This window comes from Neophocaena asiaeorientalis, unplaced genomic scaffold (assembly GCF_003031525.2).
Source record: "Neophocaena asiaeorientalis asiaeorientalis breed wild unplaced genomic scaffold, Neophocaena_asiaeorientalis_V1.1 scaffold134, whole genome shotgun sequence".
In the NCBI taxonomy this organism is placed as follows: Eukaryota; Metazoa; Chordata; class Mammalia; order Artiodactyla; family Phocoenidae; genus Neophocaena; species Neophocaena asiaeorientalis.
Genome location: NW_020185339.1, coordinates 25,791,039 through 25,816,823, shown reverse-complemented (window position 1 = coordinate 25,816,823; position 25,785 = coordinate 25,791,039). Strand labels below are relative to the sequence as shown.

Sequence of the window (25,785 nt, the reverse complement as noted above, 5' to 3'; positions counted from 1 at the left end):
AGGCCATTTTATCTTTTCAGAAATAGGGTTTTGGGGGGAGGCAATATTTGAACCTTTGTTGATGCAGATTGTGACATAATATGTCCCTTGTAAGGTTCTTTCATGGCAGTTATGGGTTACCAGGGATCTGTTTAAACTTTTATATTCTTCTGATGTTTTGACTAATTTCTTGTTGTAGGACATCAGCAGCTCTATGACCAATAGCACAGCTGCCAGTAGACCCCCAGTCACTCTGAGGCTGGTGGTCCCTGCTAGTCAGTGTGGCTCTCTCATTGGGAAAGGTGGTTGCAAGATCAAGGAAATACGTGAGGTTGGTAACTTGTGCTCATTTTCTTTTTGAAATGTAAATTATTCTAAATGTGCTTCTATTAGCCTTTACTATGTCTAGGAAAAGTTTGTGTTCGTTGAGATGAAGATTTTTATTAAGGTAATAGTCCTAGAAGACTGTAATTTGCTTGATATATGTGTATATATATATTTTATGTTCCATATATTTTAACAACAGTAAATCAGAAAAGTTAACCAGAATTTCCACCTATTGCATATGACCCATTGGCAACTTTTCCATGAGACTACATTATCTTTTTTTATGTTTAAAGACTTTAGCTTACAATTTGATTGATAATAATATCAAATGTTTTTCTTGGCCAAATCCCTAAATAGCAAGGGGAAAATGAAGGTGTATTAGGATGTAGTTGTAATTCTCCCTTTTAAATTATGGAAGTTACATGAAATTATGGAAGCTTTTAATTATATCTGGGAGTTATTGAATTGGGTGTTGGAATGAAATTTGAATGGCTCCTAAAGGAAAACTAATTGTAGTTTTTGGGAGCCTTTTGTACATGCCATGTGAGCAGGGATTTTGATTTTTGTTCATTGATGTATTCCAAGTACCTGGGGTGGTACCTGGCACATACAGCATGGGCTTTGATATAAACATTTGTTAAATAAGAGAATGAAAGGTGGGTGATATTTGTGGGTATTTTGTTTGATGGCCTACAGAGCTATCATTAGCTGAGAGGAAACTGTCTAGAGGGACCTTTTTCTTGAGACCAGGTTAAATTTAGGCTGTTATTCAGCCTTATTTTCAGCTTTCAGAGGATAATTTATAACTGATTAAACAGTCTTATCTGGAATAAGGGAAGAGTGGGAAGGGAGGATTAAAAGGGTAAGATAGGAGATGGGATAAGTGTCTACTGAGCTTTAGATTCTTAAGATTTCTGCTGGGAGATACTGAAGAGTATGAGCTGTTTTCTCTGATTAAAAAATTTTTTTTACCCCCAAAGAGTACAGGGGCTCAGGTCCAGGTGGCAGGGGATATGCTCCCCAACTCAACTGAGCGGGCCATCACTATTGCTGGCATTCCGCAGTCCATCATTGAGTGTGTGAAACAGATCTGCGTGGTCATGTTGGAGGTAAGCCCTCAGGCTCATGCTGAGAATGGGGGGAGGGTGATTTAGGGAGACAGACTGATCTATATTTAGTAAGACTAGAATTAGGTGAGGCTGTTAGAAGCCTCCAGTGGGGGTGGGGAAGAGGTTCCCTGAGTTCATATTTTCCTTCCCCCAGCTTTGACTTTTCTTATAGTGCAAGCAAAAATAGAAACTAAGTGGTGATCATTTGGTTTACAGCGATTTTAGCAGAGTTGGTAGGGGAAGATTCACTACTAGGAATGAGTGGACAAAAGATGTATCTGGGTTCCTGAGAAGCTAAGTTAAATTGCCTTTCAGATTACAATATTTTAGCTACGTGCAACTTTGATATATTCTTTAAATTAATTTCTGATGAGGCAGGATTATATTCAGAATGCTGTATATATTAAAAAAATATATACATAATGGTTTTTCTGAATGACTTATGAGGTTCTGGTGGATGCTGTTCAATTAACAAGAATAGCAAAATTAAGGGGAATTAAACCTTTTTAGAATTGTCATAGGGAGTTGGTCCCATATTGGTGAGAAAGGAAAGTAGAATTTTCAAGTAGAGTTTAGGAAAACATTGATTGAGCCTTTGAACTATTTATGGACAGTTCTGTATTATCCTAGGTGCAACATTTGGGAGTTTCATTTCCTATTTTGTCTTTATTTCCTATTCAGGCCAAAATGTAGGATCTTAATTACCAACTCAAACATACATATGTACACATACAGGTTTTTCGTGTTAATTAGACTTATTTGAACACATGGAAATAATGCCTAAATTATTATAGGGGAATCTGCCTTGATGAGAAGTAGTGTGAGCTCTGTAGTCCACGGACCATCTTACTGCTTTAAAGGCAAATAACTGCAGATGATTTGAGATTAGATCTAGCCAGAGACAACGTTGGTAGGTGAGGGAATGGAAATAATACAGTTTTTAATTTAACTGACCTGTGTGAGCTTAAGCCACACAGCTGAAGCAGCTTTGAAACCTTATCTCTTTTTGTTTTTTTCCCCTCTGACTCTCTCCCAGTCCCCCCCGAAGGGCGTGACCATCCCGTACCGGCCCAAGCCGTCCAGTTCTCCAGTCATCTTTGCAGGTGGTCAGGTAAGAAATTTTTTATTGGTGGGCTAAGGTGAACAAGGATTATGTTTGAAATGTCAAAACTTTGCCAGCAGCACACCAGGCCACTCTGCATGCTTGCTGAAACCTGTACTCTGGCCATAATTTGACCTGCTTTCAGTTTTATTTATTTTTTGTACTGGAGAAAGCTATGAATGCTATCTTATTTAATTTTTAGCAGGCAATGGGAGTTTTGTAGGCACTCGGAAGAGGTAATTTACTTAGTAATTTAAGGTGGGTTGGGTTAGAAGAACGGGTTAAATTGCCTTGGTGTCACTACTTCTTTCCCTACCCCACCCCATCCCATGTTTTTTCATGTGTGGGGTGTTCTTTAGAGGTCTGAATAAAGGTAGCAAAGAGTTGGACCTCTGAAAGAGATTCTTGAATGGTGGTCTCAAATTGGGGGTCCTGAAATTGAGTGTCCTACAAACTTCCCCTTCTCCCCATCTCACCTCCCCTACTCCTACCCCTTCACTCCCAAACTCCAGTGTGTTGTCCCCGGGCTCTTAACCTCATAAACACTGGTTTGAACCCACATGGCATAACAAATCAGCTGGGGTAAGGGGTCAGTGTCTAAGAATAGAAGGGGGAGAGCATGTTGGGCTGTGTGGGTCTGTGACCTTTGGTGTTAGAGTAAGAACACCAAAGCACCCCTTTGACCTCTCCTCCTTCACCCACCTAAACTCTGGATCCTTGGCACGTGGTTTATTCTGAATTTAGATTTTTATGACAAAGGGCACTGATTAGCACCATGGTTTTATGCTTTTTGGTTAGTATTTGAGGAGTAGGTAGGTTTTTAAAATATTGAGGTTCAGGCTGAAATAGTGACCTTGATTTTGGTAGCTGCCTAAACAAGTATAGTGCTCAAAGTGCCTTTTCCTACATGGGGCTGACCTGTTAAAAGCACAGATATTCAACTAGTTCCATCTTATATTTGAACTGGAGAAGCACTTAAAGTCCATATCATTCATATTCTATTGAGTTGTCATAAAACTGAATAAGTTTTGGGGGACTTAGTTTGTCTTGTAGTTCTGGAAGCGTTCACAAGAAATTAATCATATCATAGTTTAGTACCTTGCTTTTAACACTAGCCTTGTACAAACTGGTTTGGTCAAAGGGCTCTCCATGAGTCTGGGTAGTTAGGCAGGATAAACAGGCCCAGAGTCAGTGTAGCAGGGAGGTTTAGTTCTAGGAGTTTTCCCTTCTACCCTGGAACTACAAGTTCCTACTCTTCTGGATTCTTCCACTCCCACTTGGGATTATCTAGAGTCCATACTGCACAGCAGCAGTCCTCTCCATTTACAAGTCTTCCTTCATTTCTCTTTCCTTCCCTCCCCTTCCCACCCACCCCTTCTTACCTCTTTGCTTTCCTTCCCTCCCTCCCCTTTATTCAATTGACCACCCTCTAAAAACTTGCAGCTTCTTCTTCCATGAGTGGCCCTGTCTTGGATTATTCCCATGGGCCTTTTTAAATGGACCAGTTCATGCAGTGTCCACAGATGGACCTGTGTCTTTTGTTCCTCTGTGACAAAGTGGGCTCTGTAGGGGTTCAATTTAATCGCACACTGACCAGGAGCTGGCATCAGCTCGTTGCCCCACCCCTTCATTCTGACTGAAAATAGCCCAATTGTGCAGTGTGAAATCTGCCACCATAGGTAACTTTTTTTTTTTAATTCACTGATTGCAGCTCGTTTCAAATTGTGTTGTGAGCTCCTTTTTAAAGGAAAAGAAAAAATTAAACAACTTTTTTTGTGTGAATTTCATGCTGGTGACAAGGTGCCGGATTGACAGCCCTGGAGACTGAAATCCTCTATTTATCCACAGGACAGGTACAGCACAGGCAGCGACAGTGCGAGCTTTCCCCACACCACCCCATCCATGTGCCTCAACCCTGACCTGGAGGGACCACCTCTAGAGGTGAGAGGGGATGTTCAGTCTCCAAGGCTCACTCAATCCTTCCGCCTCAGCCGAGACTGCCAACACGCGGGGGGCCAGTGGCGCTGGTGATTTTTGTGCTGTGGACACCACCTGTCCACGGGGACCTGGACTGACCCCCCCACCTCATTTCACACAGGCTGCGTAGCCCACCAGATGGTAACACCAACTCTCTTTTTTTTTTTCCTTTTTTTTCCTTTTTTTGTTCAACCCCTTTTCCCTGTCTCCTACTCCTCCTACCCCATTTTCACCTTCCCACCCCAACCTGGGTGCACTTTTGGGGGTACTGGCCACTGTGATGTGAGAAGCCTCACATCCTGTGAACCAGCTGCTCCTTCCTTCCCCTCCCTTCCCGATTCTCCTTGTCCCCACCCCATTGCCCTGAAGACCCAGCTCCCTTTTTGGGAGGTTATGGTGTGGGGGGAGGAGGGTGTAGTGGGAGCTGCAAGTGCCTTTTATGGAGGGGAGGTGGGAGAAGGCAGGACTTAGAACACAGTGATTTTTTTGTGTGTGTATGTTCCTATGGTCAGCTCCCTAGTGCTAGGGACCCAACTAGCTTCCAGTGCACTTAAGGTCTTTAGGCAGATGTAGAGAAAAATAAGATAGGAAAAGGGAAGTGTTTCAAAACATGCCATGTAGGTTTGTGCAGATAAAAATCATTCATGTCACCATGATTGGTAGAAGGGTTGGGGTGGCTGAGGAAAGACCGTTTTCCTTCTAGGCTATCTTGTACACAGGGAGAAGGAAGGGGGCTCGGGCAGTCGAGGCATTGTTTAATCCCACTTCCCACATTTTCATTAAGAAACAGATGTGTTATTTTGTCTTTGATTGCAGGGAACATGGCTCCCTTTATAGGCATCCCGGAATAAGCCATCATATTAGGGTTTAAAGAAGGCCAACAGGTCTGACTGTATTTGTGAGATACCATCTACTGCCTCAACCCCTGGCCTCCCTATTCTCTAGTTCAACTCTGGCTTCCTGGCTAGTTGAAATCTGTCTTTTTCCCCCCACTGGGTGGCTGTCCGTGATTGGTTTTTAATAGGAACTGTTTTCCTCCTTTTGTAGGCCTATACCATTCAAGGACAGTATGCCATTCCACAGCCAGATGTAAGTTTTGTTTTCACTTCTTGTTTTGAAAAGTTCCTTCTCCCGTCCAAAATTGTCTCTTTTCTCCATGTAGGCAGGAGTGAGTTGGGTCTTAAACATTTGCAGTATTGTTTTCCTCACAAGGTGAACTCCATATTTTGGTCCTTAAATAATCTTTAATCAGGACATAGTAGCACCTTGTTTTTGCCATTTAATCCCTGGAAATTATAATCTGGCAGATTATTAGATTCTGCTTTCTCCCATGTTCCAGATTACTCTAAAAGAGAAATGTTCCACGGTATACTGTCATTTGTTATCCCAGGGCACAGTTTAAATTGACCGTGGGCTGTGCATCTCTGCTTGGAGTCCTTTCCATGGCGGGGGATGGGAGGTGGGAGGTTGGCTTTGCCCTTGTGTACTCCTCAGTCTGAGGTGACAATTTAAAAAGCATCTGGAGGGGTGGGGAAAAGGGGTTTATTTACACAGGGAGGGATAGGAAGCTGAATATTTGGGAATTCAACTCAATAAAACCTTCTTTGTCACTAAAAACTCCAACTTAAAAAGTGCTGGTATTTAGACTTCAAGGGCATTTCTTTCTGCACTTATCCTCTATCCTTACTAACTCTTTCAGGCGCTGAGCTTTAGATTTGGGAAGTTAAGATTGGCTCTTGGTTAGTGATAGCCCCCAGGAGGGGAAGTAGACTTGAAGAGGGATGGTTTTACAATAGCCAGGACAGTTTATATAGATGAAGAAAAATAGTTGTAGAAATCATGGGGTGGGGGTGTGCTAAACCCAGTTTGGTTTCACCTTAATCTCTCTCCTCCTTGCAGTTTCCCTGCCCCCTCATCTCCTTCCCTCCTCCCAGTACTGACAGAACCCTGCATGGTGTGTTTTCCCTAGCACCACTGCACAGTTTGTTTTCCTAGCCTGTCTGTGCTTGTCCCTGGGGCAACTGTTGCAATGGCTGCAAACACCTTCATTAAATAGCCCACAGGGGGATGGTTGTCAGGCGGGTGCTGCTGCTTGTCTTTTCACACACCCCAAATGCGCTCATTCTCTTTGTACTGATACCCTTTCTATTTCTAACCCTTACCTTCTTGTTGTGCCCATCCCCAGGATGGTGATACCAGCCCCATATCTTACCCTCTGTCATAGTTTGAGTAGTAGCCAACTTTGGGGATCAGGAGCTCTGCATTTTCAAATTTGAATGTGCTTGAGCCCTGACTGTTTTGCTTTTCTAATGCCAACCTCTTCTGTTTCCTTCCTGCAGTTGACCAAGCTGCACCAGTTGGCAATGCAACAGTCTCATTTTCCCATGACGCATGGCAACACCGGATTCAGTGGTATGGATACCTCAGTGTTTATTTCTGTAAGGTGTAGTACAAGACAGAGGCCAGCCCCAAGGTCTCAGTTTGACATCTGTTTAAAACAAACTTCATTACCCAGCATCCTGCTGGTTTAAACTTGCCTGTTTTCTATGGCTAAACCAAAGGAGGTAATGTGTTTGTTAACTTGGTTTTCATTTGGGGTGAGTTATTCTAAAAGAGAAAAAAGGCCCTGGAAGGTTTGGGGTGAGGTCTGGGGATGCTTGTCAGGCAAAGGGTAGGCTGATATTTCTTCTAACCCATCCTCGCTGCTGCCCCTTTGATCTGATTGGCACCCCCTTTCTCTCCACCAGCTGTTCATAGACCTGGGTAGAAACAATCCATTTGTGCCAAATTGTGTAGTGGTTTTTGTTTTTGTTTTGTTTTGTTTTGTTTTTTTGGGCTTTTTTTTTTATATATATAAGGAATAACTTGTCCGATAGGGTTAGGATGAGACCACCAAACTCATTTTCACTTGTATCTTAACAGGCATTGAATCCAGCTCTCCAGAGGTGAAAGGCTATTGGGGTAATGATTAAAAAAAAAATCTGTAGTATTCTACTGTTATATTAATAAACTGGTGGGAGTCTTGTTTCACTACCCATGACATACCAGCAGAACATGCACATGGCAGAAAGGAGCTGAGAGAGCAAAGCGGGGGTGGGCCTGGTACCCCTGAGGGTCCCTTGATGGATCTGGCCTACCCCCTTCTAAAAATGCTGAGTTTTAGCAGCCACAGCTGAGAGCAAGACTAGACTTGTGAGTTAGCCAGCTGGTCTGGTCTGGTCCAGGTGTCAGATGGGTATGGGTGTTTACTGATAGGAGTTTTTTTTCTTTTTCTTTGGAAAACAAAACCCAGAACAAATTATTGAGCAAAAGACAGGGAATAAATCTGGAGAAATGAACTTCCCACACCTTACTGCCATCTCATTCTCACTGACCTTCAAGTTTAGGTTAGGGGTAAGGGTGTGTTAGGAGGGTGTTAATCTGATATAGGTATATTTAAAGCAACTCTGCATGTGTGCCAAAAGTCCATGGTACCCAATAACAGGCATGATATTGGCGCTGGTGATAGCATCAGGTGAGATAAAATTGGAACACAACAGCAGGAAATCCAACCAGAAAAGGGGAGAAGTGCAGAAGTACTTGTTTAGATTTTGGTCCTGAGAATTGAGGATACCACATTCCCTTGCCCCTTGCTTCCATCCCCTTACACCCTAATAGGCTGGGCTTTGCAGGAAATGTCATGAAATCAGCCTCTTCTGTGTGTACAGAGGAACCTTTCCAGCATTATTTCTACACCCCTCTCCCCTCTTTCCTCCTTGGAGGCTTCCAAGTTAGTGATGAATCCCAACAGCCAATGCTGGGTTTCCAGTTCGTTTTTCTTCTGTTAGGTTAATGTACAAATCAGTGGGAGTTTGTATGCTGTGCATTGAACTTCTTTGCTCTCTTCTGTCTTTTAGCAGGTTTGGATGCATCTGCTCAGACTACTTCTCATGAACTCACCATTCCAAACGATGTAAGTATATGGTTGGGTTGCATGGGGTGAAAATAAGAGAATTGGCTTTCAAGAATAGAGGTCTTTTCAATGGCATCATGCCACTCTTAAGAAAATGGGGTTGTAGACACCAAATTAAATTCTTAAAACTATATAAAATCTCAAGTAAAAACTGGAGGAGATTGATGAGCCAGAAAGAAGCTTTTTGTCTCAAATAGAAATTCCCATTTGCCTTTGTTTCTTGTAGAACCTGAAGCCTTATCCCTAACTCAGTGGTCCTTGGATGTTCTGTCTGTACTATCCCAACGTGGTAGTCACTAACCACGTGTAGCTGTTGAGAATAATAATTCAATTTCTCAATCTTACTGGCCACACTTCATGTGTTTAGTTATCACGTTATTAGTGTCTACAGTATTGGACAGTGCAAATGTTGGCCAATTTTTTACTTTTTCCCAAGGCAAAAGCATTAGAAATTAGCCAGAATTCTTGTCACGATGGTGAAGTAGGAATCATGGCAGGATGAGTTATGGCATCTTTTTTACCAAAAACAGAATATACTTTTATCTTTATCCCTGTCTCTGGTTAGCTAGGTTTATCATCACGTTTGCTCTGCTTTATTTTGTCTTTGGAGTTAGTACTCTGAGGAAATGAGCTAATGCTCCTAAGAGTCATTCAGCTTAGAGTTGGCTCTGACCTGTAGTGATCAGACAGAAGAATAGGGCAAGAGTTGAGATATAATCTATAACTCAATTATTAAAGTCAGGAGTATATGAGTAGAATGTGTAGGATGCAGATAGTTTCCATTGTCATGTTTGTGGACCCAAGCTATAGAAGCCTGAGGAGTGGGGTGGAATTCTTGGGCCTAACCATGCAACTCTTAATTTGGTATGCCTTGTTGTTTTTCTCCCTTAAGTTGATTGGCTGCATAATCGGGCGTCAAGGCGCCAAAATCAATGAGATCCGTCAGATGTCTGGGGCGCAGATCAAAATTGCGAACCCAGTGGAAGGATCTACTGATAGGCAGGTTACCATCACTGGATCTGCTGCCAGCATTAGCCTGGCTCAGTATCTAATCAATGTCAGGTAAGTGTTCCCTATCTTTCGTGTTATTCATGCCAGCATAAGTAATGTATGTGTTGGGGGAAGTTACACTGTTAATGTAAAGTGTGGGATTCTTTGGGGGATGGAAATGGGAAGGGTAGAGATGGCAAAAGAAAAAGTTAAAAGTCTAGCTCTACTTTTCACCCATCCTTAGTGTAGCAGAAAAAGAAACCAGTTTGTAATAAGTTTGCATGGGGTTGGGGGACAGGGAATAGATTGTTTGCATTTGACTTTTTGATGGTTTTGGGAGTGGAAGGTATGGAGCATGTCTTCACCAGTAGGACTGCTCTGGCTGGAGCACCGACTTAAAACCAAATGTGGGTCTTGCTGTAGATGTCATATGGACTAATACTTCACTAATGGGGTTTAGGCTCCAAAGCACCCTTCATTGAAACAAGGATAATGAAGTTATGTGACAGCAAGACAGTTTTTTGGAGGCAGTCATTACCGTTTATTCTGAAAACATCCATTTTTCTCAAGTTGCCAGTGTGTTCCATTGTTCAGAGCTTGTGGAAAAGGAGAGGTACAGGTATTGGATGTTTCAGAAATGCTTAGTATTTTCCTTTCCCCCACAATCTCATCTCATCTCTTAATGACTTTCTGAGATTCTACTTTTTTTATCCAAACGTAGCTAATGTTAATACACACAGTTGTAGCAGGACTATTCACAGTCCAGTGGGTATCCTACAAGGCATTTATATTACTTGCTTTCTCAGCACATGTGCTTAAGTCATGTTCTTAATTGCTTACTAACATCTTAAACCAGTGTTAGCAGCTCATTCCCCAAGGGACTTAGCTATCCCTTCTATGTAGACTTTTACCTAGTTGTTATTTACCTCTTGTCACAATTCTTTGGTCTCTGTTGTGCATAAAACTTTTATGGGTTCCTAAATCTAGTGCAAGGGAAAGGAATTCGTAAGTATGGGATCTATTTTTTGCCATGCTTATGTAGATCATGTATTTATTCCATGGTCTTTTATCCCCTGGTTAAGAATTCATCAGATCCCCAGTAGTGGTTCTGACTTTTGCCTATGTCTTTTGATGCCTTGAGGTATTTTCTAGTCTTTATGTAGAAAAGACGTTCCTATGTCTAGATCTGCTTTCTTCTTCAGCTACCAAGATGTCAGATTCTTACTGTTCAGACTGAAATGGTAGTTAATTTTGCATGGAGACTGTTTGCAAAGGTTTGTTTCCTTGTTTCTAATGGGGGTGGTGGGTTGTTAAGAGGAAAGAATCGTGTTCTTGGAAGCTGGAAACCAAGCGATTTTTCTTCTGCTTGGGTAGACCTACCCTTAATGTTGTCAGATAGTGCTTCCACGTAACCTGCTTGCCTGACCCCTGTACTAGGTCAGTGGCTAAGTTGTAAGGAAGCAGAACGTGGTCCACCTTTGTTTCCTGATTTTAGTCACTCTTTTCAGGATCATCCTTTTTAATGAAACTGTCCAAGCTATGGATTTGGGTCAAAACTTTTTAAAGCTTCATTTAACACCAAGCAAGGACTATGTGTACACGCAGCTAACTCTTCACTTTCTCATATTGGCCCAGTTTGAACGCAGAAAGCAAACTGGTTTTATTATGAATACTAGGTAAAGAAAGAGTTCTCTGTTTTCAGTAATGGACCCTGAGCATTTCTACTGATTTTGGCACCTTTTTTATGGATTGCAACTGTCCTTGGATTTAGGTAAACAAAATGGAGTCTTGAGAGGAGCCTCCCTGCCTTTGAAGAGTTAATCTTTAGCCGTAGGTTGTCCAACAGACTTCAGCAAATGCCTGCAGTTCTGCCATAGACACATGCAGGCATTTGGGAGCTACAGGTCATTACTGTGATTTAGAGCTTATTTTAGGAGTAGCAGTGGTAGTTTTACTTTATTAAACTGAACTTTTCAGCAGTGCTTAAAGTTTCTCTCTTCCAGTTTCCTAAGGTCTATATGAGAAGTACAGTCAGTTAAAAACAAAGGGCCTTTTTTTCTCTCCCACCCCATCACCAGAAATGAGGCTTTATTTTATCTATGCTTCTGTTCTCAGCATTTTTCATTGAAAATGCTACAATCTTTGAAGTCTGAAATGAGTGACCTACTTTAGGCTCTTGTCCCTTTCCATCCTGACATATTTGGTTAGTTTGCTGTGGCGGTAGAAGCAAATTTTAACATCAGTTACAGAAAAAACAATTCTGTGCATTAGTATCCCAAAGCTGCTCAAGTGATTGGTGGGTGAAACATTTGTTCTTGTTTGGAGGTGGATGGGTACTCTTTCATTTTCTGCTTGAAATCGTTCTTTTCTGTCTTCTGGGTTGGATCAGTGTGTCAGGTAATATGGAAGTGTGTGATTTTTCTCAGTCTGTCAGCTTTTTCTTCACCATAGCAGTTTTAAATAGCATTGTGGAATGGAATTTGGCAAAGTATACATTTTTAGAGGGTGGGACACAGAATAAAAGACAGCTTGTCATAAGTTGATATTAAGTCTTCCTAATTGGCAACCAGAGGCACTTACTGATAACTGAAGCGGATTTTGTCCTGTACTTTTCCCTTTTGTGCTCTTCCCTTCCACCCACCCTTTTTTTTTTTGTTCCTTTTTTTCCTCTGTTACAGTTTAGAAAACGCTAAACCCTCCTCCCAGGCAGCCTCCGTCACGATCCCTGATCACCTCAGCATCAACCTCTCTCAACCCTCCACCCCTTCTTCTTCTTCTTCCTCCTCCACCACCACCCCCTCGCTCGCCACAGCGGGGACCTCCGACGCACCCTCCAGCCTCCCCAACCCTCTTCCGACCGCCCCTTGTGTCTCCAGTCTGCTTGGCATGAAACCCATCCCTCTCCTGGCTCTAAATGTTGTGTCTGCTGCTAAGGGTGCCGGGGCTTCAGCTACCACCACCACCACCTCTGCCGTGCCATGTGTAACTAACAAACTGAAAAGCGAGAAACAGAGATTCTCTCCCTACTGATTGCATATATCTTGGGGCACCCCCTCAAGTGTTTGTTTTTGTTTTTGTTTTTGTTTTCCCTTTGTTAACATTGGTGAGAACCAAACTATTGTGAGCTTGTGACCCTTTCCTTTTTACTGTTTTGGGGGATAACAGGGTGGGGGCAGGGGCAATGGTAAACTGTTTAGGTTTAGGCCGTTTCTGCTTGAGTGCCTGTTTCAGAGTCTGACTTGTTGAATTCTTTATCTAGAGCCACAGTTCTTGCTCTTCTTTCTCATTCTGTTACTTTTTGTAGCTTTATTCTGCCTTGCAATATAACAATGTTTTAGGCTCTGTGTTAATGAATAAAAGCTTCTCCATTAACCTTTTTTTTTTTTTTTTTTTTTCATGGTTATCAGCCAGCCTTCTTGGCCAGATTTGTGTTTCTAGCTGTAATAAAGTTGCCACAGTAAGAACCTTAGTTGACTGTGCTGTGAAGGAAAGAAGTTATTTCTTTACCCAGAATGGGGAGGCAAGTTGGGAAAAGTCTAATAAAGTTTGCCGGCTTCTGTCTGCATTCCTCTGAACTAGTATTACCCCTCTCCCTGTGACATTGGATAAATCTTGAACAACCAATGGGTGACATTGCCTCAGATTTGGCAGGATTCTGTCCAGTTATCCTAAGTCAACCCTGATTAATCATTCAGCCAGGTCCCTTTACCCTTCTATTCCCCGCCTACCTTTGTCTCCCCACCAACCCCGTCATAATTAGTGGATTAAAGACCTAGATTTGGAAGGGACCTTTAAGATCAACTGTAACTCATTGATTCACTTTATCAGATTAAAGAAATAGATGCTCTGGGAGACTTTAAATTTGCAGATCACATGAGTGAGTAGTCAGGACTAGCAATTTGTGCTTTGCATTTACTCAGTCTTCTAAGATTGTGCTTGATCTCCCTGAAGCTTCATTCTTTTTTTTTTTTTTTTTTTGCGGTACGTGGGCCTCTCACTGCTGTGGCCTCTCCCGCCGCGGAGCACAGGCTCCGGACGCGCAGGCCCAGCGGCCATGGCTCACGGGCCCAGCCGCTCCGCGGCATGTGGGATCTTCCCAGACCAGGGCACGAACCTGCGTCCCCTGCATCGGCAGGTGGACTCGCAACCACTGCGCCACCAGGGAAGCCCGCTTCATTCTTTTTTGTATCCCAAGATCTCTCTCCATAAAAGAGTAGAAATGCCGTAGGTAAAATGGTGGAAGGGCTCTGATAGTTTCCACTCAGCCTGAATGCATATTGCCAGGGTAATGAAAGTATGATGCTCTTCCCAGGGACTTAGAAAACCAGTGTGGAGATTTCTTTCCTGGTGACCTTTTCCCATATCCCCTTTGGCTTACATTGTTTAAAAAACAAACAACAGCAAAAAACCTAATTATATTGCAATATATTAACTTCTGGTTTCGTGGTCCCTCAATCTCATATTGGGGCTGTGAATTAGTGTTACACATCCCAAGTCTGCCTGAAGGACTAGGGGGGCAAATTTCATTGTCCAGATAGGGTTTTTCTTGTTGGTTGCTAGATGCTCCTTTATCATGTGGTCCAGCTTTCCTTAGTAAGCTCTTTTTATATCTTGCTGATACCATCTCCCCCAGAAACCTGGTTTTTATTTTATCTAGTTCTTGATTTTAGAAGGCCTCTTTACCTAATGAGTACTCCCTAAAGGATTGCTTGGAAGGAAGTCAGATGTTTTAAGGGCTGACCAAAATCACCACATCCAAAAGGTACTTCTTGGTGCTCGATTTTTTAGTAGCTTACAGCTCCCCCATGTGGTCCTTCTATTCCTGGAGTCCTTAACACAGTATTTCTGGTTGGGTTTTCCCTTCTCCTTGCCCCCTCTCCCTGCCACCCCCAATTCCTGCCCAGGCTGTGTATAAATTCTGGACTGTTCTTTTTGGTGCCAGAGTGCCACTACCTTCTTACGTGAACTTAGGTTTTTTTTAGGTCCTAGATCTGAACTGTTTGCAGCAGCTCCTTTCCTCAACCTTCAGTTCCCACTAAACTCTTTGATTCAGGGTCTGTTGTTTACGTTGCTCTAAGTCATCCCATTTTGAGGTTGGCAAGAATCTACCCCCTTTAAGAACTATTTTCCTTTATGCTGAGGTCACAGTAGCATTTCTGACTTGAAACTAAATGCAGTTTGTAGTTGAAGGACCTATTTCCTGCCCTTCCCCCACCCCCTCTGCCCCTGCCTTCCTGGCCAGTTTTTGGATATGCGTTATTCTGGAAGAGATGCACATGCTGTCTTGACACGAATGCCAGTAAATTTAAAATCTTTATGAAATAAAGTTATAAACTCAGGCTTCCCTGCTGGTCCAGTGGTTAAAACTCCACGTTTCCACTGCAGGGGTGTGGGTTCGATCCCTGGTCGGGGAAGTTCTGCATGCCACGAGGTACAGCCAAAAAAAAAAAAAAAAGTTACAAACTGAGACTGGGTCTTACACATTTAGTTCTGTTCAAAATGGGAGCTAAGTCCTGCTGGCTACCTAATATCAGTGAAGCAGGCTGATAGCCGAACATCTAAAGACCTTTCCTTCAAAGCCCAAAATTGGATTCCAGGACCTCAAATAGTCTATTTGAAACAGGCATTGTAGCTAGGTATATTTGGATGGAGAATTTGGCTTAACAGGACCACAAATTGGGGAGCTTCTAGAGTGAGCTAGGGAGTTGCTGAAAACATTGTTTTGACTTCCACTTAGTCTTGAAAACTAGGCCTAAAAACTATAGGTTGGGTATAATTCTTGACCCATACTTAACACTTGCTGCTCCCTCTTTAACATGCCTTAGTGTTTAAAAACTCAAGCATCTCTTAATAGTCTTCACATTGATGGAGAGACCTGGGACTGTTCTATTAGTAGCTTGGGAGAAGCTAAAAAATAAGCTGGGCAGTAAAGAAAGTTTCTGTATATTGCGACCCTCTAAGGCTTTAGTGTGTGTGTGTGTTTGTGGTGTATTTTCAGAGAGTGCTTAACATCTCCCACAAAGATTCTATAGAGCATAGTTTGAGGGATACCCACAATTAATAACCAAAGTCCTCAATTTCCCTTGGTTGTGAGGTAACTTGCCTCAGGAAGCTTGGATTGCAGGGGTTATAGGACCATGGTACTGATTAATCCAAGAAGTCTTTAAAATGTCTCCCTTGATAACTGAAGCAGATTATGTACTTCTTCACATCTCATCAGCCAGGCTAAAAGTTTTGGAGGTGAGGTACTGCTGGGCACTCAGAAAACTAACTTCGAGTTTTTTTTTGTGTGTGTGTTACAGGCTTTCCTCGGAGACGGGTGGCATGGGGAGCAGCTAGAACAATGCAGACTCATCCATAATCCCTTTCTGCTGTTCACCACCACCCATGATCCATCTGTGTAGTTTCTGAACAGTCAGCGATTCCAGGTTTTAAATAGTTTGTAAATTTTCAGTTTCTACACACTTTATCCACTCGTGATTTTTTAATTAAAGCGTTTTAATTCCTTTCTCTGTTCAGCTGTTAATGCTGAGATCCATATTTAGTTTTATAAGCTTCTCCCTGTTTTTTTTTGTTTTGTTTTTTTTTTTTGGGTTTTTTTTGGCTCATGAAATTTTTTTGTTTGTCATGGAAATGTAAGAGTGGAATATTAATACATTTCAGTTTAGTTCTGTAATGTCAGGAATTTTTCAAAAAAATTAAAAGATGGACTGGAGCTTTTTCTTTGTGAATAGAAACTGGATGCCACAGTGATTTCATGTGGGTTTTGTTCCTGGTGTCTTGCTGTTATTTTTGCACCTTTTATCCGTCAAAGGACACGGACCCTGCTTGGGTTTTGAATGTAAGCCTTTATTCCAGTGAAGATGTTTTCTTCTGTTTTACCACTCCCATCTTTTTCTGTAGCCCTTGAGCCTGCATTGCAGAGTGACCTTAATAGCTATAGCAAGCTGGCTGTGCCCTTGGTCCAAAAGATGGGGGGTTATATTTTCCTAAGATTTGTCTGCAAAGTGTAAGCAAGCACTTCAACTGGGTGGGTGGGGAGGGATACACATGCATACACATGGAAGCAGCTGAATGTGTGTCTCACTGGGATTCAGGTTGCTGGGAATGCCTATACTCTTGTCCAGACTTAAAACTGTAGTCTCCTGTTTTTAAAAAGAATGGGTGTTTTATGGGTCCTACTAGAATCCTTTATAAAGACAGACCTGTTCCCATTTATGTAGATTTTTACAAGGTTGGGGCTGTGAGTGATGTTCAGTTTGTTCGTGAGAAAAGCATAAAAAGGAGGAAGTCACTCAGAGTCCTCAGATAACATCTGGAGCCCAAGGCTCCTACTTAACCATGCAGGCTACCCCATTCAGTCACCAAGAAAACCCTCAACAGCTTGCCTGCATGGAGTGGTTATATTTCAAGGTTTTTTCACAGGGGTTACAATATGACAGTCCCCACCCCAATCAGGCACCAAGATAAAAGCAGGGACTTAAAACAACACCCCAGTTCTTCAGCCTGAGCCATCACATGCTTTCACAATCTCCTGGCCTCCCCCTAGTCCCTAAGCCAGCGCTTGGGCAGAGAGATGGAGGGACAAAGAAATTACATTGCCACCTGAGAAACCTCAGAGGGGAGGACCCAGCCTTAGCCTCCCTCCTCCCAAGTGCAAAATGTGTAAACAGAGTAAACGGAAAACAAAAAAGTGCAGTCTAAATGGCTCCCTTTCCTGCTCCTCATGGTTTGGGCAGAAAGAATAGAGAGGAAACTAGGCAAGTTTGGCTTTTCTGTCGCCTCACCACTTGCTGAACGTATTGGAGTGAAGCAGGAAGGGGCCAGTTTGCCCGTACCCATATCTCTAGGGCAGTACTTGTCTTTCATTTCCACAGCTGCCAGTGTCCCTAGAGTTTATCAGGTGACTTGGTCAGGGGTCAGTCTCCCTTGAGCCAGACTTAGGCTGGGATAGCCCTGTCTTTGTTGATTATGTGGCGCATATATATTACTTATATAAATATTTCTCTATGTACAAGGATAAGAGTGGCTTTCATGGAGGGAGGGAGGCTGGGGGCCGCAAGGCTTCACCACTGTTGGCATTTTCCAGTTCAGTGCTGTCACAGTCTGAGTCCTCAGAGTTGGGAGGGCCCTGTGAAGAAGAGCAGAAAGGCAGTGATGTGCGGCTCAGCATCTCTTGGCAAATAGATTCCTTCAGGATCCTTCACTGTGGTCTTTGTAGTTGCAGGTTTAGTGGTTTTACTGTCTCCCGATTTCAGTTGCTCAGGCCATTCTCCAAGGCACCAGACTCCTAGTTTCAGGATTCCTCCCTGGCTGCAGTTTACGGGGACTGTGCACGCAACCTCGCTAGGTACTCTAGATCTCCCAAATTCTACCATGTGGATATTTGCTCTTTAATACGGGAGGAAACAGCTTCAGATACCGAGTGACACAGGGGCGAAGTACCTATCTTTCTGGCCTCTGCATCTGTCTCCCCAGCAGCTCTCAAATGACTGGACATCTGCTCCCTGTCCAGTACCTGGTTGCGACTCACCTGCTCCCCTCTGAGTAGGTTGTGGTGTGGGATGGGCAAGGAGCTGGGTTCCCGGCCAGTAACCACCTCTGAGGAAGGTGGGTCCAGTGGGATTTCTGAGCCCTGGGAGCACATGTCATCAGACCGCTCATCTGGCCGCTCATCAGTGTTCGTACTGCCAACTTCAGGTGTGCCACTGGGGGAAGGCTCACTAGCTGTGCCCTCCTCCCCATCTGACGGGTTCTCTGAGCTGAAGGTAGATAGCGACTGGCGCATGTTCAGGCCCTGAGACCACCTGTATGTTGGGCAGACCAGGATTATAGCTTGACTACACCTTGCAGTTCAGAAAGCAAAGAATGCCGTTATCTCCTGATTGCATCACTCACCTCTGGCTTGAGGTCAGCTCTACTTCACTGTCCACCTCTCCTTCCTCTTCCTCTGATGAGATTCCACGTTTCTGCAGGAGAGATGAGCAGACTGTGGTCAAAGGGGGAAGAGGTCATCAAGGACCCAGGATAAGGAAACATGGTTATAAAGGGTTAAGTCGGGAATGGCTTAAGATCAAGAACCTAAAGTGGGAGGTAAACTAAGGACTTGCACCGCACCCCATGGAGAAGGAGGAAAGAGGAAGAGCTCAGGAACCATTCCATACTTTACCTGACTTCGGGTGACAGCAGCCCTGTACAGCAGTGCAGCTGGGGTCAAGTGCTGGGACCCAGCCCGGCTTCCTCCCCGTCCCGCCGTCCCTTCCCTTCCAGTTCCCAGCAGCCCTACACCGTCACCAGGCCCTACTGGTGGAGGTGGCTCCCCTTTGGCTCCCCCTGGTGAATCCGGGCTGGTGGAGCCGGGTGCCGAGCCCTCACTTGGCGGGGTGTCACCCCGGGCTGGAGGTGGTGAGCCAGGGTCCCCAGCTCCCCCTGTAGCCCCCCGGCCCCGGGCTCCCAATGCCGCTGACAGCAGGTCGGGGGACGATGAAGACATCTTTCGGAGCAGGAGGTCATGGTGGAGCCCACGGAGGGCTGGAGGGCAGGCTTCCCAGGCCGAGGGTCCCCCTGCTAGCCCCACTGGGCTTCCTGGTCCCCCAGGTTCATGGGGTGGCACAACTGCACGAAGCCCGGGCAGGTCCCCGCAGCTGCCCTTGGCGCTGGCCTTGCGGTGACGGGTCTTGCCACGGCGACTCCGTCCCGGTGAGGGGGGGCCCTTAGCACACCCAGGAAGCCCCACCCCACTCAGGGCTGCATCTAGCTTGGGTAGCAAAGACTCAGTCTTGAGGATATCTGGCCTGGTGGGAGAGGGAAAGTGCAAGTTGGAGATTAACAAATTTATCACATGAAAGCACTCCCTAACCTCAGGCAGTACAAGGCACCTCTCTCCCATCTCAGTATCCGTCTTCCTGGCATCCTTGAGCCCTACTCCTGCTTCTCCAGCATCCCCCTTGCCATTCACAAGCGATGGCACTTGTAAACTCTGGTGCTACCTTTTGCTGTGGGGTGACAGCTTCTGTGGGACATTCCTCTTCTTGATGAGCTTCTCCATCGTGTTCCCGTGCAGGAGGCCTCGGGAAGGGTGTGACTTCAGCAGACCTGGGCACCTCCGCTCTAAAGCTTGCTCCCTCCTAAAGACAAAACACGCTAGCTGGGCGTGGGACCAGGAATGGGGGCCGAGGCTCAGTAGGATCTCCAAGTCAGGCACAGCTCCAGGAAGATGGGGTTTGGTGTATGAGGGTGTGTGTGATTACCTGAGTAGCTCCCGTTCCTTCAGCTCCAGCTGCAACATGAGAGCATTAAGTTCCATGTACAGGTTGTTGGCTCTCTCCAGCTTCCGCTCATAGTGTTCCCTGATGTCCAAGGCGTGTCTGAAATGGGCAGAAGGGTCCCCGAGGTGAGCTGGCTTCACCTGGTGCCATCGTTTATCCCAGTCTCTGGGAACTGGTCTGCAGGCCCTGCTATTGGTGAAATCACCTTCCCAAAACACACACCTGAGCTCCTCCCTCCTCCGCATCACTAGCTCTTCTTCTAGGCGGTGCAGACAAGTCCCTTCTGACTTAATTTTTTCAAAATGCAGCTTTACCTCTTCACGCCACTCTGCCTGGGGGTGGAGAGAAAATTAGGGGTGAGACCTGTAGAAAGCCTTCGCAGGTGCCTGCACTGCTGCACACTGTGTGTGTTGGAGCCCACAGGAGTGGGGCACAGGATCAACCAAGACCAGGTCTCAGTCCTTCAAGAGCTAATCTGTCCATCCCCAGCCACCCTTCTTCCCAGCCTCCCCTCAAAGGACACCATTATCCCTGCAAAGAGAGGGAGCTAAGGTATTCGTTTTCCTCCCCACAGCACACCTGGGACTTAAAGTAAGTCTCCTGGGGTGTGGAGAGTACATCGGCTGAGGCGATGTCCAGATGCAGCAGGATCTGTCGGAATGATGGACGATTTCGTGGTTTGCTGTTCCTGGAGGAAATGGAGTCGTGGGAGAGAAAGGAATTTCAGGGAGGTCCAGAAAGGAACTAGAGCATCCTTTCCCAAAGGGTGTCCTGGAGAATCCAACTCTACAATGATTCTGTGACAAAACTCCCTGGTCAACTATCTAGGAAATGTTACAGGCCATCTGTTAGCATATCAAAGTCCTGCAGTAAGGAAACCTATTTAATCCTATTTTCCAACTTGTTTGCCGAAACAAACCTTTTTGAGTAACTCCATTAAAAGAAACACATTTGGGGAAATGCTTAGCCAAAGATTAGAAATCTCCCACCTTCCTCCATGGTCTAGGTTCCAAACAAGGGTCCAGGGCCTCCCGCGTTCTAAGACAGTCTATACTTGAGGCTCAACCAGCCATGCTCAGCGGCTGTGCTGGTCCTTCACAGGCGCTTCGTAGCCACCCTCTATATCAGATATTGTTGTCCCCATTTTGCAGATAAGGAAACAGGATCAGAGGGAACACTGCTTGCCCAAGGTCACACACAGTTTGTGCACCCCTGCAGACTATTGGTCAGCCCAGTTTCTCTCCGTTCTTTATCCTAGTCCCCTTGATACACGCTCTGGGTCCTGGGGTCTTTCTTGGAGAGCCATATTTGGGAGCTCTGTCCCCCTTTCCCTGTTCAGGATTCTGGGCCTGGATGCCCGGGTCCTGGGTGCTGGCTAACCGTCAGCCACCTCCCTTGCTTCCAGCTTGGCCAGGTGGTCCTTACCAGCACTGACGAAGCAGGATTTTGAAGCCGTCTGGGCAGCTGGAGGGCACAGGCAGATGGAGACTGTTGCTTCCCACACCCCAGATGATGGCTGAGGAATCTACGTCTTTGTAGGGGATCTCACCAGTCAGCAGTTCCCACAGCACCACACCAAAGGACCTAGGGATAAGAGGGGACGTCACTTGGGGGGGTCTTCCTCCAGAGGCCCTGCAGGTTACCGCAGGCTTGTCTCACTTCTCACTTGTACTCAGGCCCTGGAAGAACCCCCCACCCCGCCAGCTCTCATGCTGGCCACCTGCTATTCTCAGTCCTCAGCCTGGCCCTCACCAGATGTCGACCTTCTCAGACACAGGCTCGTTGCGGATCACTTCAGGGGCCATCCAGGCTACCGTCCCTGCAAAGGACATCTTGGTGCTCTTGTCACTCAGCTCCTTGGAAGTGCCAAAATCGGAGATCTTCACCACATCGTCGTACGTGATGAGCATGCTGGTAAAGAGTGTAGTCAGCTGGGGCCCGGGCCCCTCCACGCACCTCGTCTAGCTGCAGCAACTCTACCTTTCTGTTTGAAGTCATCTGGGACACCCAGAAACGGGGGGTTTACCACAGCCCTCTTGAGATAGGGCTATCACTTGGGAGGGGTTTCTGAGACGGCCACATGGACTTTAGGACAGGGTCTGAGGGCAGGGAGATGGTCACACTGACCTGGGTGGGGACACCTACCGGAGACCGTGCACAGTAGCTTCTCCCTGCTTGCTTGCTTACTCACTTGGGGGACTTGAGGTCTCGGTGGATAATCTTGTGCAGGTGCAGGTAGTTCATGCCGCCGGCAATGCCCATGGACCAGTCAACCAGCAAGGAGGGGGTGACAGGGCGGCCAGCCCGCAGCACCTCATACAGCTGGCCCTGAGCGCAGAACTCCATAAGGATGCAGTAGCAGGGAGCCTGGGTACACACACCCCTGGGAGCCAAACACAGTGGCATGAAGGGCTCAGCCAGCCCAGCATCCACTTGGTTCACACCTGGCACCCCCATTCCCACCCACGCCTTTCTGGCACCCGCTTCAGGAAGGGTGCGGTAGATCCCTGCCCTCAAAAGAGTACCCCGGCCCCTGCCCCAGACCTTACTTGAAGGTGATGATGTTAGGGTGCTTCAGCTTTCGCAGGTGCTTGATGTCAGTCTCCTTCAGGTCCCGTACCTTCTTCACAGCCACCTCCTCCCCATGGAAGCGCCCCAGGAAGACGGCGCCCTGGGCCCCTGAGCCCACCCACTGCAGGTCCAGGATTTCCTCAAAGGGGACCTCCCAAAGGTCTGTGGACAGGAGGCACAGTGCCACAGGCTCAGAGAGCCACACCTGGGGCCTTGGGGTGGTCAGGCTCAGGGAAAAGCATTGGGTTGGCTGAGATGACTCAAGGAGGGTGAGGCAGAAAAGTAGCTAAAATGGGCTGAGAAGATGAGGGGACAGGAAGGAAATGAAGGGGTGGTCTAAAAGGAAACTGGGGGGACTTCCCTGGTGTCATGGTGGTTAAGAATCCGCCTGCCAATGCAGGGGACACAGTTCGAGCCCTGGTCCGGGAAGATCCCACATGCCGCGGAGCAACTAAGCCCGTGCACCACAACTACTGAAGCCCGCGTGCCTAGAGCCCGTGCTCCACAACAAGAAGCCACCGCAATGAGAAGCCCGCTCGCCGCAACTAGAGAAAGCCCGCGCACAGCAACGAAGACCCAACGCAGCCCCAAATAAATTAATTAATAAATTAAAAAAAAAAAACTGGGGAGTCAGTGGCTGATGGACAAATAAGGGGCTGGGCTCTGGGGAGAGAAAAGGATCATCAGGCGACTTAGGTGGGGCTGTCCAAACGGATGTCAGGCTCAGGGAGATGGGGAAAGGGTCTCCTCGAGGACACGGCCTACCTTCCTGCTGCTGCTTGTGCTCTGTGGAGTAGGCCTTCCCAATCATGGTCCAGACAGGGCGCAGGCAGCCGAAGAGGCCTTCCAGGAAGCCGCTGCCGCTCTGGCACTGTAGTCGCACCTCATCTGCTCGAACTCTGGACGCCCGACTCTCAGGGGACCCAGTGGCTCCCCCTGGGCCCCCAGCATCCTGCTCGTGCAGCTGCAGGACACTGTTGGCAAAAGGCTCAGGGGGCGGCTCTCCACCTGGGGAGGGGCTGGGCCCGCCCCCGCCCTGCCCCCCGAGCGGCACTACATCTCGGAGTACACACTGGGTAGGCGTCAGGTCCTTCTCGGGGGTGCAGTCGGAAGTGTCTGGGTCCAGCTTGCGCATGGACGCCTCGCTTAGGGTGGACACGAAACCCCCAAAGGAAGGGGAGGGTGTGCGGGTCTCATGGAGGCAGGCCATGGCCTCTGGGCCCCGGTGTAGTGGTGAGCGGTGGGCCCTGTGGGAAAAAGGAGGACGGGCCGTCAAAGCCGCAGGTGCCCAAGCTCAGGAGGCTCGCCCTAGAGGCAGAGGCGTGGGGTGGGGAGCTGGGCTCACAAGAGCCTCCTGGAAGTAACACTTGAACCTCACCCTCAGGTATCTATCCCCCTCCAAGCTTCTCCTGGGATCCATCTTAGGAAACAAGCTTCCTCTCAAGCATCTATTAGTGACACAAGTCTTCCTTAGGTATACAGGCAACATACCTAAGTACCATTCTCAGGTTAATACAGGTAACAGCCCTGCTCAGGTACGTACTGGTAAGGTACGTCCCAAACCCAAGTACGGCAATAGACTAGCTCCCTTCTCCCTGTAAGATTACTGTAATTCACCTCTGGAGCACATATTTCTCTCACTTGAGGCTCACATGCACACATGTGTCATACAAGGGTCCTTCGGATATACACATTTTGAGTCTCAACCTGAGGCACACAACAGTACACTCTCACGCCTCCCTCACATTGAAGCACACACAGGTGACACTGCTAGGACTCAGCGCCGCTCAGGCCCTCTCACATGACATTGCTGGGCCTCACACTCACGTACTTGATACATGACTCTGCTGAGAGTCTTATCCTAAGGCATATTCAGGGCTCACATCTGAGTCTCCCTCTCAGGTGCTCACACGTACACACCTGGGCCTCTCCGAGGTAAGTGACGGCTGTAACCAATGAGCTCCATTATCTGCCCAGCACAGACGAGGGGAAAAGGCAGAACCGTCCAAGGAGGATGCAGAAACTGTCAGGACAAGCTGTAGCCTACGTCTTCACCCCCCTTAGCCCTCCCATCAGTCCCACTGCTCCCCCAGGGTTCAGTTAGAGAAGGCCCTGTCTCCTTTCCTCTTTCTCCATTGCCCTCTCCCGCACTCCCCAAACCAAGATCCAGCTTTCCAAACAATAGAGATGTGTCCCAGTTCATAGCTGGGTGCTATCTATAAAGCAACTATTACAAAATCTGAATCCTAGCTCTGCCTCTGTTGCTTACTGGCTGCGTGATCTCAGGCAAGCTGTAGTTGAGCCTCCATTTCTCCAACTGTACAAAGGGAGAAACTAGCTATCACTCAGGCACAGCAAATTCTTCATCCTACACCAATCTTGTGCGAAGCCTGACACCAGAAGTCATCTGGTCTCCCATTTCCCTCCACATCTAGTCAGTTACCAGATCATCCTGAGGTGTAGGGATTCTTGAGGCCAGCAGTCCTCTCTAACTATTCAGCACAGTAGGGTCCCTCCTTAACCACCTGCGTCGGAGCCTCTGAATCACGACTGGAGAGGGGTGGCAGGAATCTACAATAAAAAGGACTCACTGGGTGGGGATGCACCTCTGATTGTCTCAGCTCTTGTAACTCTTGATTTCCAGGCCTCTCAAAGACCTTTTCAGTGGGCAGGTGTGGGGTTTGCCTGGGTGAGTGTTTAACAAGCACCCCAGTTGATTCTTATTATGCCTGGCACATTCGAAAAGCCCTGACCCAGTGCCTTTCTAGTCTCTCTTCTCTAGTTCCATGTTACTGCCTTAATTCAGGCCTCATTAGCTGTGTCACCTGGCCCAGGACAACTGCCCCTTAAATGGTCTCCAAGTTCTTCTAAGGCTCCCCCCACCCCATTCTCCACCTAGCCTTTAGAAGGATCTTTCTAAAGCACAGATTGGCCAGCACCCCTCTTCTTCAAACCCTCTAGTAGCCCCCACTTGGTCCTGCAGCCTCACCTCCATGCTCTTGGCCCCTCCCCTGCCTCGTCTCCCACTGCTGTTGGTACCCAGGCCATAATGGACAGAGCCTGTTACCAAGCTACATCAGGCGTTTGGGCCAGGGCACCTAATGAGAATGGCTAACACTTACGGAAAGCTTACCATGTATGTTAGCCTCTGTTATAGGTGCATTAGCTTATTAAATCCTAAAAACTCTAAGTTAGGCATCCTTACGCCCATTTGACAGAGGTAGCAGAGGTCTTAAATAACCTGCCCAAGGTGCTGTTAGCTAGGAAGAGGCTCAAGCTCTGTGCTCAGCCTGGAAGGCGCTTCTCAAGCCTCATCTGTTGTTTTCCAAGTCTCACTTCATCCTGGAAGTCTTCTTCCCTGTCCCTGCTGCTCTGAGTTACTGTCCCTTCTGGGCTGGCACAGCCCCCTGTGCTTCCTCCATCATGGCTCCCATTATCCTGGAGACACAGTGCGGTCGAGCGGGCGTCCGGCTCCTCCGAGAGCCTGTACTCCTGAGAGTGACGATGTCG

At 46.7% G+C, this 25,785-nt stretch overlaps 2 protein-coding genes across 13 annotated transcripts in view; one reads left to right on the top strand and one right to left on the bottom strand.

Moving 5' to 3' along the window:
• Positions 1-20,414, top strand: part of PCBP2 (poly(rC) binding protein 2) — a 24,536-nt gene extending 4,122 nt beyond the window's left edge. Inside the window, exons 5-14 of one of the 12 annotated variants that reach the window (XM_024736477.1) lie at positions 179-310; positions 1,287-1,415; positions 2,440-2,526; positions 4,366-4,458; positions 5,542-5,583; positions 6,834-6,906; positions 7,417-7,455; positions 8,391-8,446; positions 9,339-9,508; positions 20,279-20,414. In XM_024736477.1, the coding sequence (XP_024592245.1) occupies positions 179-310; positions 1,287-1,415; positions 2,440-2,526; positions 4,366-4,458; positions 5,542-5,583; positions 6,834-6,906; positions 7,417-7,455; positions 8,391-8,446; positions 9,339-9,508; positions 20,279-20,294 (837 nt within the window). In that variant the 3' untranslated portion in view covers positions 20,295-20,414. Of the gene's footprint in view, positions 1-178; positions 311-1,286; positions 1,416-2,439; positions 2,527-4,365; positions 4,459-5,541; positions 5,584-6,833; positions 6,907-7,416; positions 7,456-8,390; positions 8,447-9,338; positions 9,509-15,738; positions 16,152-20,278 lie in introns of those variants that run through there. The other 11 variants (XM_024736476.1, XM_024736475.1, XM_024736474.1 and 8 more) reach the window with 11 other exon arrangements.
• Positions 16,016-25,785, bottom strand: MAP3K12 (mitogen-activated protein kinase kinase kinase 12). Its single transcript, XM_024736472.1, has 16 exons — positions 25,517-25,785; positions 24,719-24,846; positions 23,349-23,522; positions 23,041-23,249; positions 22,254-22,437; positions 21,896-22,087; positions 21,457-21,615; positions 21,130-21,288; positions 20,284-20,392; positions 19,927-20,036; positions 19,687-19,803; positions 19,426-19,563; positions 18,606-19,230; positions 18,335-18,405; positions 17,970-18,243; positions 16,016-17,567 (listed from the first exon to the last, which is right to left on the bottom strand). Exons 2-16 carry the CDS (start codon positions 24,724-24,726, stop codon positions 17,469-17,471), a joined length of 2,628 nt encoding a protein of 875 aa, XP_024592240.1. The 5' UTR covers positions 24,727-24,846; positions 25,517-25,785; the 3' UTR covers positions 16,016-17,468.

Bases quoted from the DNA above. Each gene is read 5' to 3' on its own strand.
- MAP3K12 (XM_024736472.1), bottom strand. The intron at 20,393-21,129 runs GTAAGGACCACC...CATTTCCTCCAG, and splicing joins ATCCTGCTTCGTCAGTGCTG to GAACAGCAAACCACGAAATC. The intron at 19,804-19,926 runs GTGTGTGTTTTG...TGCCCATTTCAG, and splicing joins CGGAGGAGGGAGGAGCTCAG to ACACGCCTTGGACATCAGGG.